The sequence below is a fragment of the Diabrotica virgifera genome, chromosome 2 (genome assembly GCF_917563875.1).
Source record: "Diabrotica virgifera virgifera chromosome 2, PGI_DIABVI_V3a".
Classification (NCBI taxonomy): domain Eukaryota; kingdom Metazoa; phylum Arthropoda; class Insecta; order Coleoptera; family Chrysomelidae; genus Diabrotica; species Diabrotica virgifera.
In genome coordinates, this window is record NC_065444.1 from 274,295,206 (window position 1) to 274,314,038 (window position 18,833).

General features: G+C 32.9%; 1 protein-coding gene across 4 annotated transcripts in view; it reads right to left on the reverse strand.

The window, feature by feature from the left end:
- Positions 1-11,383: 11,383 nt before the first annotated feature.
- The window catches only part of LOC114335736 (unconventional myosin-IXa), a 209,504-nt gene continuing 202,054 nt past the window's right edge, over positions 11,384-18,833 (reverse strand). For all 4 annotated transcript variants that reach the window (XM_050644658.1, XM_050644660.1, XM_050644659.1 and 1 more), the window contains one exon: positions 11,384-16,448. In XM_050644658.1, the coding sequence (XP_050500615.1) occupies positions 16,215-16,448 (234 nt within the window). In that variant the 3' untranslated portion in view covers positions 11,384-16,214. The remainder of the gene's footprint in view (positions 16,449-18,833) is intronic.

An 18,833-nucleotide genomic window follows, 5' to 3' on the forward strand; every position in this document is an offset into this window, starting at 1 on the left:
CCTTCATATTGAACAGACATTTAATTTTGGAAAATACAACTATTCTGCAATATTCATACGTTACAAATAAAAGAATAATAATAGATCTTTGCAAAAGAAACAGAAATTATAAAATTACATCTTAATTAACGTTTTAACTTCAAAATCAAACACCGTTTCCAATAATTTGAAAAGGCAAACACCTAAGAGTGAAAACAAGGGCCCGAATATACAGGCCAGTTATGACTTACACAGCCGAAAAAAAAAACCAGATACAAGCAAAACACAAAGACATCTGGAGGCCAACGGAATGAAGATCTTAGGAAGGATTGCTGGAAAAAGACTACAGGACATGGTAAGAAGTGAGGAAATCAGACGCATATGTGGTGTAGACAATACAAATGCCTGAGTAGAATCAACATATAAGAGCGGGATTTCTGAATCAAGGATAGTAAAAATAGCCAGGGATAAGGCACCGTTAGGCAAAAGAAGTATAGGACGCCCAAAGAAAAGATGGAATGACAATAGGGGCAGAATAAAAGGCACCGTTGAAAAAAAAAAAGAATGTGTGTGTACTATGTACGCACGTAAGAAGATATTCTTCTATTATATAATAGGTAATTTAAACGAAGTAAATATACTTAAAAGGTTATTTGTATTTTATTTAAAAATCAAACTAACTTTCTTATCTACTACTTTCAAAAAATTTTTATTAAAACAACCAAAAATAAAAAAGAATATGAATCGCCGGGAATTGAACCCGCAACCTTCGAATCTCAGTGCTAACGCATTTCTAACTACTCCATCGAGGCACTAGAAATAAATATGTAAGTTTCGGATATAATTACACAACACGGCGACATATAGTGTAAAAATGTTATGCTTACATAATATTTTATTAATCCAAAAACACAAGAATTATAATAAATAATACATTTCCTAAAACCACTAATATATTCTTTTAATGACTCATTTGCACGGTTACAGATACATACATACCTATCTTGAAAGATTAGCAATGAACTACAGTACTGTCAAAACTACATACTGTCAGTGTGCGCAGGCGCGCGGTAACAATATGTACAATTGGTATGTACAATTTTACCCTCAATCGATTCGCCGCTAAAGAAGAATATCTTCAAAAACAGGCAGTACTGCATACATAAAAGAAAAAGAAGAATGAACAGTTTCAAATTCTTCATATTCAAAATAAAAGCCTTAAGCTATCTTTATTAAAATCTATGGAAATTAATAAATTGAAAAATACAGATATAATTCTGAATGACCAACTCGAGACAAACAGCTCCCCCATAGTAAACTAAATCACTTGAGAAAGGCACTCTGCCGAAACAGTTGTAGTCATATAGTTATAATAAATTTTGTGGAAGTATAGAAAACAAACGTTTTCAGTGTTTTATTGTTAGATAAAATGAACTTCCATCAAGTAACGGTCGAATCCATCAATTATTGAAAAGAAGAACTTCAAAATCGACACTTATATCAAAATATACTTTTACAATAAACGCAACTTATTTAAAATTATATTTTCACAATAATTTTCGATTTGTAAATCAAAAAGTATTGTTTATTTATACCCATGTCTGGTTTATTACGAGAAAGTGTTTGATCGAGTACAGCACGCAAAGATGATGAAAATACTAAAAGAAGCAGAAATTAACAACCAAGATCTGAAAATTGTTAGAAACCATTACTGGAATCAGATCGCAAATCTCAGAGTTGAAGGTGAACACAAGGAAATATGTGAAAATCATGCGTGGAGTGAGGCAAGGTGTATTTTGTTTCTTCTAATCATGGCCCTCAACTCTGAAAGAATTGTTATCGAAGCTTTGCAAGAAATCGAAAAGACAATCTACTAAATAGGTACCTGCTAAATAACATTAGATATGCAGATGACACCATAGTATTTGAGGACAATCTGAAAGACCTACAAGTCCTTACGAACAAAATTAGGTATTACAGTCAACAATATACTGAATATAAACGTAAAGAAAATAAAGCTCATGTCTTCATTATGTCTGCAAACATTAAATCTCGAAAGTAATAATACTTCTGACAAACTGTTCGAAATGAATCCAGATATGCCCTCCTACAATCCATCCTGTAAGGAAAAAAATTTGAAAAGCGAGGTCCAGAAAGAAGAACATCCTGGTGAAAGGACCTCAGAACATGGTTCAACGGAACATCTGTTCAGCTTTTCCCCGTCGTTGCAGATATTAATGATAGGCACATCAAAAGATAAAAAAAATCACTATATTATGAACAGGCACCAAAAGAAGAAGAAATCAAAAAGTCAGTCATAAAACGTTTATTTTATAATGTTCATTTATTATAATATTAGTCTGGGCTGATTATCGGAGAATAGGACATTTTTGGGAAAAGTTATTTACCAGCAATTTTATTGCTGGAATCGAAGCTTATGATTGTATATATTAATAATATAGATATATGCAAAGTCCGCAGATAGTGTGCTACTTTTTTTATAAACAAACGAAAATCGTGTTTTTTTCAATTTTTGCTCTATAACTCCAAAGATTTTAACTTTAGACCAAAAACACCCAAATAAAAATTCACCGCAATTAAATTCTGCATAGAGACGTGTTTTTTCCGGTTTACTTCGACGAAAACTTTCCCCGGAAAAAGCGGGTTTTTCCAACAAAATCTTTAATTTTCAACTAAACTTTTAGATAAGCAGTTGTTAATCAATAATTAAATAACTTGGTAACGTAAAAGCCCTTTCCGTATATATTATAACTCCAGAAGCAGATGGAAATTGAATGAACAGTTTAGCAACAATTGAAATGTTAATTAAAAATTTACGGTCGCTATAATAACGACAATAATTATGATGCATAAGAATAACTATGATTTTTTCATAAAAAGACACTATACCTATCTAATGTACTTTACAGAATTGAAATTGGACTATTTAAGCGGCCTCAGGAATATTTTAAAATTATAAACAATTTTTTGGCTTATAAACAAATAGAATATCTCGCGAAATATTAAACTAAATTAAATTGTGAAAACGGTATTCGAAAGACAGCGGCAGGACGCTTCTTTTAAAAGAAAAAACTTTTAATTATGACGAGTAGTTCCTGAGATACAACCGATCAAAGTTGACCGAAATTTACGGCAAAGATATAAACAATAGGATCATAATTTTCAAACCATCACCTTTTTATTTTTATCCTCTTTCTCCACACCAATTTTCATATCTTTAAAATCGTCATAACATATATTATTATAATAAAAACTATCGATAATACGTGTGAAAATTGCCAAAAATAGCAAAATTCCAATGAAAAATTAGGTTGTAGAAAATGTAACCCTCAAAGTTCAAAATCGGAATACGTTAAAAAAAAATGCATTTTCTCGGCTTCCCATGGAGCAATTTCCTTCATTCTTTTTTTGTTCCCAAGTAACTCGAGTAGAGCCATCGAACTAACGCATTATTAAATGACAAACTTGCTTTTCTTTTGTTATAATAAATTAATTTATTTATTATAACACAATATTTTAATTTGTTTAAATAAAAATTGTTTAAATAATTATACAGCTTTCAAATGAGAATATTTATGTTTTTAACTTTAAAAGGTACTCTTGTAGTAAGTTTATCTAAAAAAAAGCCTACAACTGCAAAAATATGTAATTTTCTGTTCTTATAAATAAATTAATCTGTTATAACAAAACAAAAGCAAGTTTGACATTTAATAATGCGTTAGTTCGATGGCTCTACTCGAGTTACTTGGGAACAAAAAAAGATTGAAGGAAATTGCTCCATGGGAAGCTGAGAAAATGCATTTTGTTAACGTATACCGATTTTGAACTTTGAGGGTTACATTTTCTTCAACCTAATTTTTGATTGGAATTTTGCTATTTTTGGCAATTTTCACACGTATTATCGATAGTTTTTATTATAATAATATATGTTATGAGGATTTTAAAGATATGAAAATTGGTGTGGAGAAAGAGGACAAAAATAAAAAGGTGATAGTTTGAAAATTATGATCCTATTGTTTATATCTTTGCCGTAAATTCCGGTCAACTTTAACCGGTTGTATCTCAGGAACCACTCGTCATAATTAAACGTTTTTTCTTTTAAAAGAAGCGTCCTGACACTGTCTTTTGAATACCATGTTCACAATTTAATTTAGTTTAATATTTCCCGAGATATTCTATTTGTTTATAAACCAAAAAATTGTTTATAATTTTAAAATATTCCTGAGGCCGCTTAAATAGTCCAATTTCAATTCTGTAAAGTGCATTAGATAGGTACAGTGTCTTTTTATGAAAAAATCATAGTTATTCTTATGCATCATAATTATTGTCGTTATTATAGCGACCGTAAATTTTTAATTAACATTTTAATTGTTGCTAAACTGTTCATTCAATTTCCATAGACTTCTGGAATTATAATATATACGGAAAGGGCTTTTGCGTTACCAAGTTATTTAATTATTGATTAACAACTACTTATCTAAAAGTTTAGTTGAAAATTAAAGATTTTATTGGAAAACCCCGCTTTTTCCTGGGAAAGTTTTCGTCGAAGTAAATCGGAAAAAACACGTCTCTATGCAGAATTTAATTGCGGTGAATTTTTATTTGAGTGTTTTTGGTCTAAAGTTAAAATCTTTGGAGTTATAGAGCAAAAATTGAAAAAAAACACGATTTTCGGGCGTCATTTTGTTTATAAAAAAAGTAGCACACTATCTGCGGACTTTGCATATCTATATTATTAATACATACAATAATAAGATTCGATTCCAGCAATAAAATTGCTGGTAAATAACTTTTCCTTGTATTTTTCTATTTAGCCCAGGGTATATACATTTTTGATGTTAATGAACCTAAATTTTAATTGAAAATACGTTAAAACAAAATATGATATCCGGTTCGAACAGCCATTTATTTATTGTAAACCGGATAGGGTATAAAAACATGGTTAAAGAAATCAACACCAAGGATCAAAACGTGAAATATTATTTGTAAATTGTAAAAATTACCTACTTTTGATCATTCCTAATTATTTATGATTTAAAACCCTCTAACAGGCAAGACCGTCTTAAGACGGTCCTTGTACTCGTATTAGCTTATAAAACTTATACCGAATGGTTTTTGCTGCCACAGTAACGACATGCATCTTTAAAAAATCTTACTTGACGTTACTCGATACAACTAAACACATTCTGGCATCGCGATTACGTTATTATCGTTAGTCAAGTGCTAACATCCCATAAAATGGCAGTGAAAATTATTTCTTCATAAACATTATTTTTAAATCGCCAAAAAACACGTTTAGATCAAAGTGATCAACTTGATAATTTTATGGTAAGTAGATTATATTTCATGTTTCAGTAATATAATAAGCTTTTAGTAAAAACTATTGTGTAAATAGGCTTTATAAACAAAAATACCAAGACGGTCTTGCCGGTGTACGTATAGAAAATATCCCCTTCAGTATGAAATTTTGTTATCTTTTTGTGCGTAGGAACATGCTTATTTTCCTGTTGTTCTATTATTTTTCTTTTCTGTGACCGATGCATCGTTTAAATCGTAACCATAAGAACAAAATCAATTTGGAAGAATTGTCCGATGAACAATTATTTGACTTTATTGATTCCGTTGAAATCGACGATAGCATTTATAGTAGTGACGATAGTATTGTGGATCCCGACTGTGTTGATGATAGTATTGAGCCTGAAAAGCCTTACAGCCTATCCGAGGTATCAGAGGCTAAATCACAAGTTATTGACGACTGCATTCAGGAAATGCTTGAAGCTCAGACAACTGATGCATTTGTAAATGATATTTTGCCAATGGATATAGTAATGTTGATCAATCAGCAGCATCTTCAACATTAGTTTTGGATGATGTAGCGACCGAAACATCACGCAAAGGAAACGCATCGAAGTTGATTGTCCACAAATCATACGTAAATATAATGCTCACATGGGTGGAGTCGATTTGATGGATGGCCTTAGGGGTCGATATCACATTCGAGCTAAAAGCAGAAATATTATGATTCGGATTTTCTATCATTTTGTCGATATGGCCGCCACAAACGCATTCATACTATATAAACGTATACGTGCCGAAAAGGCAAATAATTCCAGTGACTGTTGCGAAAAGGAGAGGCTTCTATCTCTTTCACAATTCCGTGATGAGATAGCATCTGGCCTTGTTTCTTTCAAGGAAAAACGAAATGTAGATCGACCATCATCAGCTCGAAATGGTGAACCTGGTTCTTCTAGTAAAACTAGTTCATCTGGTGTTGAAAAAAGAGGGGTTCATCAAGTTGCTGATGTACGTTTTGATGGTGAAAACCATTTTCCAGTTTGGGTTGATCGAAAAGGCAAGAAAATGTGTAAGTTGTGTAAAAAATCTGATACGCAGCTTGTTTGTTTCAAATGTGACCTCCATTTATGCGGCACAGTCGGTAAAAATTGTTTTTGGGATTACCACCATCAAAAATAACATGTTATATACTCATTTTTCTTAATAAATCTTGTTTTATAATAAACATCTACCAAATTTATTTTTTACTCATAACCCGACAAGACCGTCTGTAGACGGTCTTCACTATTTCTCACCTAGCACTTATTCTAGACAAGATTTTTGGCAGAAAATTTAAAAATAAGTTATTTTTGCCTATATTTACTTGAAAAAAAATATCAACTTCAACAGATAATTTTTACGATTTGGCCTGTTAGAAGGTTAACTAATGAATTTAATCGTGAAAAATATCTTGTAAAGTACTGGAAGAAGAGTTTTGAAAGTCGATAATAAAATATTTGCAATTTTAATTAAATATATAGTTTAAATATATCGAAAATATAGTATGAAGAGAAACTATCTATGTTTTATAATTTACTGCTTATTGATATGCAGGAAATATATATTTGTAGTTTTGACAAGAAAGGCTAAGTTTCATATAGAGATTTCTATCAATATAGGAAAACGTGTAGAGGAACTGTTACACCAAAAAGCTAATTTTGGGCCATTTTTGAATCTATTTGTTGCTTTACTCTGGTACTATCACAGAACAATAAATTATTCAAATTACCGAACAAAACATGAACAAATAATGATAAATTCAACTATTTTAAATGAAATCAATTAATAGACATACTCACAATCAATTTTATTTACTCCAGACGACCCGTTTCGCCGTCTACAAGATGCACAGCATCATCAGGTCCCGGTAACAGTAAACTCAATGATGCCGATACAAGGAATGATTTCTGAAGCCTGCACTATCATACTTTTTTGCTCAATTATTGCTAAAAGGAAACTGATGGAAACTATGGACTTAACTGTATTGATTAGTCAATATTTGCTAATCAATGCAGTAAGTACATCCTTTCCCTATTAGCAATAATTAAGCAAAAAGATATTCATAAATCATTCCTTTTATCGGCATCATTTAGTTTACTGTTGCCGGGACCTGATGATGATGTGCATCTTGTAGACAGCGAAACCGGTAGTCCAAAGTAGATTATAAATTGATTGTTAGTACGTCTTTTAATTTTTTTCATTTCATTACGGACTCACATATGCAATCCATTCATCAATTTCAACTATTTTAATACAGATTTAAGATCAACACAACATACACATCTAATAAGTTAGTTGGTGATTCATACAAACGATGTATATTCATTTTTTTAAATGTATCTTTGTTGTAACAATTTCTCAACCGGCCTTTAAATAACTTCTATAGGAAAATCAGATTTCGGTATAATTAATATTACCCTGCCTATTATAGTACACATCTTAATATTTTTACATCACAACTGATTTTTGCAAAGGATACAAACAGGCATTCGACAATTCATTTTATATAACGTGAACAGTTATATCGATAAATTCTTATTTATGTTAATTACTCACCCTATAAGCACAACGTACTAAAATTGGCATTTGGTTTGAAATATCTGTAATGAAGATCAAGTTTTCAAGTGTGGCCCGACAACTCACCAGACATGAATCCCATTGAAAATGTCTGAATATGTCTAAAAAGGAAGTTGGCTGAGGAAGCAATAATAAACTAGGTTCAGTTGATAAAGAGAATCATTATTCACTGGAACCATAATGACCATTTAAAAGAAATAGCAGCAAGATGCATAAACAGCATGTCTAGAAAAGTGGCTGCACTTCTTAAAGCCAAGGTGGCTCAACAAAATATTAGTATTGTAGTAAAATTAGTATTAATAGTAAGCTGAAAATTTGTTAATAGCTTAACGGTGTCTAGTCGGACAAACTTTGATGTACGGGAACACTGGAACAGGGAAAGTTTTAATTGTGGAACAGGTTAAAAATTTGGAACGTCTGACTACGAAAACGTTCCATGTATTTTGTCAGACAGAACTTCCAATTGATTTGTTACCATTTCATTAAACTCTCATGCAAAAATCAGACTCGTGTTTATCACTGGCCATTTTAATGAGTGGAACAGGAAGAACATGTCAAATGACAGGAATCATGTTGGTTAGTAATAGCAGTCTGATTTTTGCATGAGAGTTTAATGAAAGGGTAACAAATCAATTGGATGTTCTGTCCGACAAAATACATGGGACGTTTTCGTTGATGTTCCAAATTTTTAAACTGTTCCACAATTAAAACTTCCCCTGTTCCAGTGTTCCCTTACATCAAAGTTTGTCCGACTAGACACCGTTTAGCTATTAACAAATTTTCAGCTTGCTATTAATCAACTTTTTTTTGGTACGCGGGATCCAGACCTATATGTGATAATTTCAATTTTTTATCATCATTATCATTTTTTATATTCGAAAACAAATCTTATTCCCTATTTTAATTGTCGCTTTACTGTACGAAATGACGATGCATGCCATATATTAAGAATCTTTTGTGTTAATGTCACATACATTATACGTTGTTTCAAGGGTATTGCTTTTTTAAAATAGGTTTAATGAAGTATTGCAAAAAAGTTTACTGGTAAAAACTGGTCAGTTTTCACTGGAACTGATTATTTCGAACATTTCCTATCTTTATTATTATTATTTATACCAAGAGAGCATTTTGTCATAGTTACGGTAAAAGTGGATCTTATCTGTCAAATGCCAGTCCTCCAGTTGCTCTAGTGACTCTTTCTACAAAAACTTGGTGACAATTATTCATGACACTGTCAGTGATATTTTTTGTAAAAGGTCACAGTATTTTAATATAGATAGCTATACAGGATCATTATTTACGTCATGGCGCCTTATACACACTTATAAAAACTTTTCCAATGATTAGCAAGAACCGTTTGGCACTTTAGGTACAATATATTTATAAAAGTTTTTATTGCTAAACAATTCGGCTGATTTTTGCAAGTTAAAGATGGAATTTTAGAAGAATATTCCCCATAAGATTTAAGTTGTCGCAGTCATATTTCTAGGACTATTTAAACAAATTTACTCGAACACTATTCATAATTGCTTACGATTGCCAGAAAAAAGTAAATCTCTGCTCCATCGACTTCCAAAAAGCTTTTTATAGAGTCCAGCATAAAAAGACAGGGTTGCGCGTTTTGTCCGTATTGATACTATCTACCTTAAAGGGGATAATATAAAGAAGTTGGAAGCATTTGAGATGTTGTGATATAGAAGGATTCCAAAATATCATGGATCCACGAGTTACAAATGCAGAAGGGTTCAAAAGGCTACAAAAGGATTGTGAGGTCATAAGGAACATCAAAACAAGAAAGCTGGAATATTTAGGCCACATTACCAGAGGAATGCAAAGTAAAATTAAGGGTAAAAGATCCATAGGGAGACGAAGAATTTTCTGGCTGAGAAACTTAAGAGAATGGTGTAGTTGCAGATCAGTGGATCTTTTCAGAGCAGCCGCCAATAAGGTACGGATAGCTGTGATGATAGCCAACCTCCGATAGGAGAAGGAACTACAAGAAGCATGAAGAATTGTTGAAATAACTGCAGAAAATGAGGCTGGACTATTGAAACCAAGAAACAAGCTTAAAATATTCCAACTACACAAATAAAAGTGTCCATAAACAAAGGGGTGTCCGACAAGGGTGTGTCATGTTTGAATTGCCTTTCAATCTGTACTCCGAATGTATACTAAAATACGCTCTAGACGACGCCAAAATTAACAAGAAAAGAAAAAAGTCCTACAAAATATACTAGACACAGTTAATAATGCAAGAGAAGCAATTGCACTAACGTTATATGTATTCTCAAAAAACTTAAGTAATGGTAATTAGCAAAGTCAATGAAAACTGTCATATTGATCTAAATAATAATTCAAGGAAACGATTCAGGACAGAATTGAAGACCTTGGGACCAGAAGGGGACAAGCCACAATTTCGTCAAAAATGAGTTAAACTAGAAATCGCACACTTTAAATCATATTAATGTCTCAAACACAAAAAATTTAAGCTGTTTTCTCATAGATGGCGTCGCTGTAGTAAGTCCCGTTGTGTCATCAACATGTCGCCTTCTGGCAACGATACCGGGACGACTCAAAAAATGTGTTTCGAGAAAATCGAGTTGCAAGTTTTTGTCATTTTGCACAGCTATTGTATGCTTTGAGTTATATTCGTTTTTAACTAAAACTATGTTCTTTGTTTCAGTTGATATCAAAGATTGTTTTTCAGTTCATTTTGGCAATCTTTTGGTACCACTTGAGTTAACAATTAGCAATTAATTGAAATTTTTTTGAATTGTCCCAGTATTGTTGGAAGAATCATTTCATTATTATGAATATTTTTGTGATCATTGTGGCATACTATCCGTTGCAAGATAATTCGGATGGAATTCCCCAGATTAAGAGACTGGGCCGATATCAAGTACAAAATGACTGTACTCCCTTAATGCTGTAACGAATAGTCACCCTTAATCTTTCGTTACATTAGGTTCAATTTTAAATTCTATCCAAAGTTTAAAGGTACTTTACTAAATCATAATATAATACACACGAATAGTACACACTGAGAAAATTCAAAAGGTTCACGACGGATTTTAGCGTTAGCCCACTACTCGCGCCGCGTTTACCTCCTACCACTCTGAATGTAATAGTGGACCTAGCGCCCTCACTCGGAGAGTATTGCACTTAAAAATGTCCCAGTCATCGCGGATTATAGAGCTTAAAATCCTCTATAAATATGTTAGTGTAGACATCTCAAAAACGACCAATTTTGAGTTGTCCCGGTATCGTTGCCGGAAAGCGATGTGTAGTAATCAACATGGCGGTGGAACATTCCGTGTATGTAAACGGAAAATAGACTTTCCTGAGTTTGATTCTGAAGACGGTGACCAAGATCCATTTCTAAATGAAAGCGAAGATGACAAAGACTATACAGTATCCGGAAGTAGCAGCGATTCGGAAGATATAAACTCAGAAACAGTAAGTTTATTAAATCTGTGGCTTGTCCCCTTATGTTATATTTTTCGGACATAAAAATATTAGGATTGTTGTGAAGGTTTTTTGTGGCTTATCCCTTTTTAGTAAAATACCTACTTTATTGTAGAAAAATGAATGGGTTTATACCCCACAGACTTCTGGAGGTCTTTTGCCAACTCCAGAAAAGAAGGAGCCTCCTAGATGGAGACACAATGATACCCAACGACATAAAAAAATTAAGCGCAAGACTAAAATAAATCTAGGTTACGAATATATAAATACAAAAGGGAAGAAAACAGAACCACAAAAATTAGATGCACCTTGCGGTTGCACAAAACAGTGTAGACAGAAAATGGTGCTTGTCAATAGATTCTACCATATACTGAACCACTACTGGAATATATTGAAAATTTGGACGACTTTTCAGATATTGAAAATATTGACAACTGAATTATTTTATTGTTGCATTTTATGTTCATTTTTTAGAATATCATTTTTTATACAAAAGGGGATAAACCTCATATTTGTTCAAAAAGTGTTCAAAAACACAAAAACCGTTAAATAAACATTTGTGTTACTTTTCTTGTGTATTTAATAACATATTTCCAAACGATTATGGGCCTTACTTCCGAGAAAAATATAAAAATTGGATTTCAGGATTTGAAAATAAGTTTAAAATGATGTTTTCTCCAAAATATTGTTTGGTGGCATGTTTCCTTTTGGTCCCAAGGTCTTCAATTGATGATAGTAACACTGCTTTAAATGTAAATGCTTAAATGCAGTTATCCTTACACATCCATAACAAACTCTCCGTAGGTTTTAAGAAATGTCATTATTTCGACGAAAGAGTTTATAGCACTCATTTCTATCATCAAGCCCGTTCTCAACTACGCGTAAGAAACATGGATCATGACAAAAAACAATGAAAAACTCTTAGGCTGTTTTGAATGTAAATTCCTCAGACATATTTATAAAGCCGTGCAAGGAAACGGATTATTGCGCAGGAGCTATAATTTTAAACACTACCGCCTTTGTAGTGAATCTGATATTATTAGGTGCATCGTCCATCGTAATAAACAGACTGCAGAGACTAGGCCACGTAGACAAAATGAACGAGATGGATTTTAACCAAAGAACGGTTGGAGTGAGAAGGAGAGGCCCAGAGCACGATTTAACCAGGTGGAAGAAGACTTGAGAGTATTCCTAATACCAAGGAGAAGAATAGGAAGAAATGGAAGCTGATCGTGTAACAGACTAAGACTCACTACAAATTGTACAGTCAATAATTATGATGCTTTAAATAAAAACATTGTTTCCGTTACTTTTGTGCTTCAAAATCCTGTGCTGTACTCAAAAGAATACGCCTATAATATTTCTGAAAAAACTAGATAAACTATTAATATGAATATTCTAATATCGAACTCTAACTTAACGCTTACTAAAACAATCATTTCAAAAAAAATCTTGGATTACATGGGTATAAGAAAAAACTGGCATAGAAGAATTTATATATTTATGTTTTATGTGTATGATATAAGGCGAAGATGGGTATTTGCAACAATTACAGATTTATTTCTAGTATTAAATAATAAATAATTAAAACACTACAAATAGATCTTTTTTATTTTTTTTATCGTTTAAATTGATAAACCATAATATAAATGAATATTACAACTTTCTACTTGGCCAAACAGTTCTTGAATCTTGAAAATAACCGGATATATAATATACAAGGGGAGAAATTAAACAGGGAAACCTAGGTATCACACATTAGAATACAGCCAGGTTTAAGATCTAATATATCCTTTTTAAGTGCAAATCCAGATTCCCAACAAACTTTAAATAAAACGTACGACAGATATCTGCTTAGAATGACGTTTTATTTAAATTTCAAAGTAAACCTACATACAAAGCAGATAAACTAAGATCATGCTGGTAAAGTTATATATTGTAACATGTACTTTATGCTGAGCATTTTTAAGATATATTTCAAAAATGTTTGAGATATTAATTTTTGACCATACTGTCTACTTATTAGGTACTCTTTCTGACTATTCCGTACAGAACTTATACTCAATAGACTGGAACTATCTCCTCTTTCCAAGTTCCGTGCAATACCCTGTACATTGGTTTAATATTTCGTTATGTAGGAGTAATGGCCTTACACCGTCACCCCATATATTGTTATTTATAAACTAAAAAGGGTAGTTCCCTAGGTTGGCTGTATACCACATAGTTAAAAAACTCAAACATGGATTGGAACTCAATGGATTGAAAAAATGTGTCCAATTCAGAACGTTTTCGGACCTATCAGTCCATCATCAGTGAATTCTAATACTTGCTAAATAGCCCCAGAACCAAACAATGGTTGAAATTATTATAATTCAATCTACATTATGTTGTAGTGATATTGAACAGGCTAAACGCCGATGTTAAAAGATATAACCTCAGGGAACATGGTGAAAATCTATAGGTATAAACTCTGAGAGTTTCACCATGTTCCCGGAGGTTATATCTTTTAATATCGGCGTTTAGCCTGTTCAATATCACTACAACATAATGTAGATTGAATTATAATTTCAACCATTGTTTGGTTCTGGGGCTATTTAGCAAGTATTCGAATTCACTGATGATGGACTGATAGGTCCGAAAACGTTCTGAATTGGACACATTTTTTCAATCCATTGGGATTTTTAAAATTTTTAATAAATATACCAATTGCATAGAAGTGGTTTTTACTTCATGTTTGAGTTTTTTGTTATTTATAACTTTTGAAAGCAGTATTTCTATACAACTGTGACTACTTATGATATTAGGGTCTCATTCATGTTCATATTTGATTATCGGTTATATAGATGTAAGCTGATAAATAGGTCAGTCACCTTGTTCTAGCCTTGTCCCCTTGTAGTAGATTCTGTTCTCATTTGATTACACTGGGGAACAATTTGAAAAAAAAATGTGTTGGCTTTGATTTTTGAGCTGTTTTCTCTACAACGTCAAGTTCTTCCTCTACCCCAGAATCTATAGATTGTTATGTTAACAACGGAACGTTGCATATATAGGGATACGTATTTCTTATGGACGATAGAAGCGCGCCGATGCCACTCCGTCTGATTACAATTAATAGTATATTGGCAGTCTAATAACAACACGTGCCTGAGAGTTTTGGCAACACTGACCTATACAGATTCGTTAGCTTCTTGAAGACAAAAATATTTTACCCAAACAATGTTGAAAGAAATTGAAAAGAATGCTTGGTTGGCTTTCAAAAACATTGTTAAAGACTTTCTTGGAAATATAAAAACACAGAATTATGCTAATATTGTCCAGAATTTCTTAGAGACTTTCTAATCCAGCAGAGGAGAGCAGGGTGAATGATTACATCAAAAATAAACTCATAATACAACACCCACTGTTTAAAAATCTGGATAAGACCGCCAGAAGACAACCAGTAACTCAAAAATTCAATTTATATGAACCCTTTCACTCCTGGTGTGCACATTAAATTTATTGAGGCACTAAGTATTTGATGTGTAAATTTAAATTTCATCGGTTATCAGCAGTTGTCTACATTTGTACACATATAAGAAAACTGTAAAATACTACCTGTACAATGTTGAACGTTATAATTACCTGTTAGTACACAGTGATGAGTGCGCTAATAGCCGACAAAATGACGTAAAAGACGGAAACCATATTAAGTTTTGTTCTGAAGCTATTTCCTTGTGGCATTTTTATGATTAATTATTTATATGGGAAATAAGCCACAATTAAAATGAAAAAAATAATTTTATTAACGTTTCGACGCCCAAATCGGGTGCCGTTGTCATATTAAGTTGTGAGATGAAAAGAGAGGAAAATAGTAGAGGTGGGAAATTTAGCGATAGAAACCTACAAATTTACTCTATATTGATTGTTTCGCACCTTTAGACGTATCAGACGAGTTTGGCAACTACCACTGTGACAGTGACAGTTTTATTTGACATAGTCCTCTGACACGTCTAAAGGTGCGAAACAATCAATATACAGTAAATTTATAGGTTTCTTTCGCTAAATTTCCCACCTCTACTAGTTTCCTCTTTTTATCTCACAACTTAATAAATACATGTCCACATTTTTGGACATCTGTATCTAAAAGATGTATTTTTGGAGAGAAATGTTTTTTATGATTGAATTTGTATTTAGAGGCCATCTATGGTTATAAAGATGAATAATCAATAAAAATGAATAAGACAAAAAGAAGTTCTTGTAGTCAGATGTGTAGCAAGGAAATATAGCTTGATAATACAGGTTACATGCCTCTTTTTCATGAAAAAAAAAAAACATTGCTAGCCAATGCCAATTTTCAAACTATAAATTCAAATTTAGAATAATGGACGAAAATGCTAAATACATATTGTATTTCAATTTTTGTATTAATAAAACATTTATTTTCTTACTTTTAGGACTAACAAAATGTACATTCCATTGTAAAAATTTCAAGTGTTTCTGTTTTGAAATACACATTGAAAAATAAAAATGTTCATGTAAAATACATGTTTCAATCTACACTGTATAATCATAGAATTATTTCTCCACGTGCAGATGTTGATCATTGATTGTCATACCTACCATAAACTTATTTTCTACAAACTTCGAGATTGTTTCTTTCCAAACCTATATCACAATATAAAACACTAAAAATGCACCGTTGTAATATCTATCACAATCTTCTAATCTAACATAACCTCAATTTATCTACTTTCGTTTGCGGTCTCACCAATTCCAACATTAAAAGTCCCGATTAGGTAATCTATGTACAAAAGTAAATCTAAATCAACAGAAACCACAGACAGACACACCTAATCTTTTTACACCATAATAGGATCGTCTGGACAGTCTTCGGAACATTTCGCGTCTGTCGAAAGTTGCCGACGTAGCTTCGGAATCGGGCCCGTGCTGATCGAGCGCACGATCGGCCGTTGATTGTGACGTTTGTCGGCTAAACACGTGAGGTCGTCTAAACTACCGTCGCCATCTGTTGACAGCATGTCATCGTCAGAGGTGGCGTGAGTGAGCGTTGGAAGAGTTGATGTAAGATGTTCCTGTAAACAGATAAATCCACTTAGAACCATTCTCTGCATCATTAAAGTAAAGTACAGTTGTACAGAAATATCTGAAGCCACGAAGGTCACTCAGGTAGCAAATCAAGGAGAGAGGACTTCAATTGAATGAGTTGGTACAAAGAGTAAACAGTCATACATTTAATATTCTTCTTCTTCTGGTTCCTATCCGTTTCGGATATTGGAAATCATATTGGCAATCATAATCTTGCTCGCTGTGGCCCGAAACAGTTCGGTTGAGGTTTTCTTAATCCATGTTCTCAAATTCTGCAGCCATGATATTCTCCTTCTACCGGGTCCTCGCTTACCTTTGACTTTCCCTTGCAATATGGACTGCAGCAGGGAGTGAAGATGCTGACTTCTCATAACGTGTCCCTGATAGTGCAATTTTATGCGTTTGATGGTAAACAGAATCTCCAGTTCCTTCTTAATTCTTCCTAGAACGTTCTTGTTCGTGATCCTTGCTGTCCATGATATTCTCAGCATTCTTCTATAAAGCCACATCGCAAATGCTTCAAGGTTTGTAATAGTGGTGTCCGTAAGCGTCCATGCCTCCGCTCCGTACAATAATACAGAGAAAACATAACATCTCAAATGTCTCATTTTTGTATCTAGGGATATATTGTGGCTTTTGAAGATGGCGCTCATTTTGTTCCTTTCCTATGCGGTACTTTATTTCCTGTACATTGCTCCACTGCTCATGTATAATAGTTCCCAGGTATAGTACCCTCGGAGATCCGTGGAAAAAATTTACACCCAAAATAACAAAATTCAGTTTGGCAACACTGTGCCAATGTTGATACTAACATATCCTTTTTAAGATAAGCACAACGTTAATTTAGTCCAAACAAATTAATATATTTTTTTTGCCAACAAAAATGAGATTTTTCAACCAAATAATGTTTCAAATATGATGTGCAAAATAATTTTTAATTGGGTTCTGCTAATGGGCTTGCTTTTTTTGTCATTAAAATAAAAAAAAACTAAATTTTACTCATTAAATCAATGTTGTCCGGTTATCGTCTTAATTATTTTAACTGTACTAATATCCGTTGAGTAATTATGAATGATTATTAGGTCGTTAAAACATTTTATCTATAGCGGCTTCTGGAATATCTTAAAAATATCGAATTTCATTGATAAAATGCGCATATTCCACCGATCTTCGCTTCGACAATACCAATACTGTTTCGCGCGCTCTATCTGCATTCTAATTAATGTACAGATGAGCCCCGTTTATATTCTCCTTGCTGATAATCATTTGTTTCGTTTTTTGGGTATTAATGTTTAGTCCGTACTGTTGACTGTACCTACTCGTTGATTCTGTCCATTAGCCTCTGATGTCCCGCTAAACTATCTGCTATCACCATGGTGTCGTCGGCATATCTAATATTGTTTACTCTTTCTCCATTTAGAAGGATGGCTTCGTCTACTCCGTATAAAACCTCGTTAAAAATTCTCTCTGAGTACATATTAAATATCAACGGCGATAGGATATATCCCTGTCTAACTCCACATAGTATTTTTATGTGATCGTTTCTTCTCCGTTAATTTTCATATATGCGGTATGATTCCAGTAGAGTTCTGAAATTATTCTGAGGTCTTTGTCATCAAAGTCTGCTTGTTTTAAAATGTTAATAATCTTTTGGTGTTAAACTCTGTCAAATGCCTTTTCATAATCGATCAAGCATGCGTATACGTCGCAGTTAACGTCCCAGCATCTTTGAATCAGGACCTGTATTCCAAAAAGTGCCTCTCTGGTACTCCCTGCATTAATGAACCCGAACTGTCTGTCCGATATTTGTTGCTCGCACTTCTTTTAAATTCTTGCATGGATGACTCTAAGAAACAGCAACTCTATATCTTTAAGCAAGCGTATAAGACGGTTGTGTCGGACCTTATCGAACGCCTTATTGTAGTCAATAAAACAAACAGAGTGGTTGATTTACATCCATACATATTTGCATGAGGATGTTAAATCCAAATAATGCCTCTCGTGTACCCATGGCATTCCTAAATCCAAATTGGGTTTCAGTTGTGTTCCACTTTTCTGAAAATTATTAAATGGATAATTTTTAAGAATATTTTTAGTGTGTGACTCATTAGACTAATTGAGGGGGTTAGAAGTAAAAGGGTTTAAGGGCACTTTTTTAAAATTTTACTCTAAGTATAGATTCGCATACCTAAATGGTATTAGAACTTGGTGGTAAAACGATTTAAGCACATATTATTTTGCCCTACAGTCGCCATCTATCGTCATTACATTTAGTTCACTGAAAACAATTACAGTTTGCTTTGATAGTAAACAGGTTTAACCGTGCGCTTGAACCGTTTTACCACAAAACTATTTTTATCATTCTGTAAAAA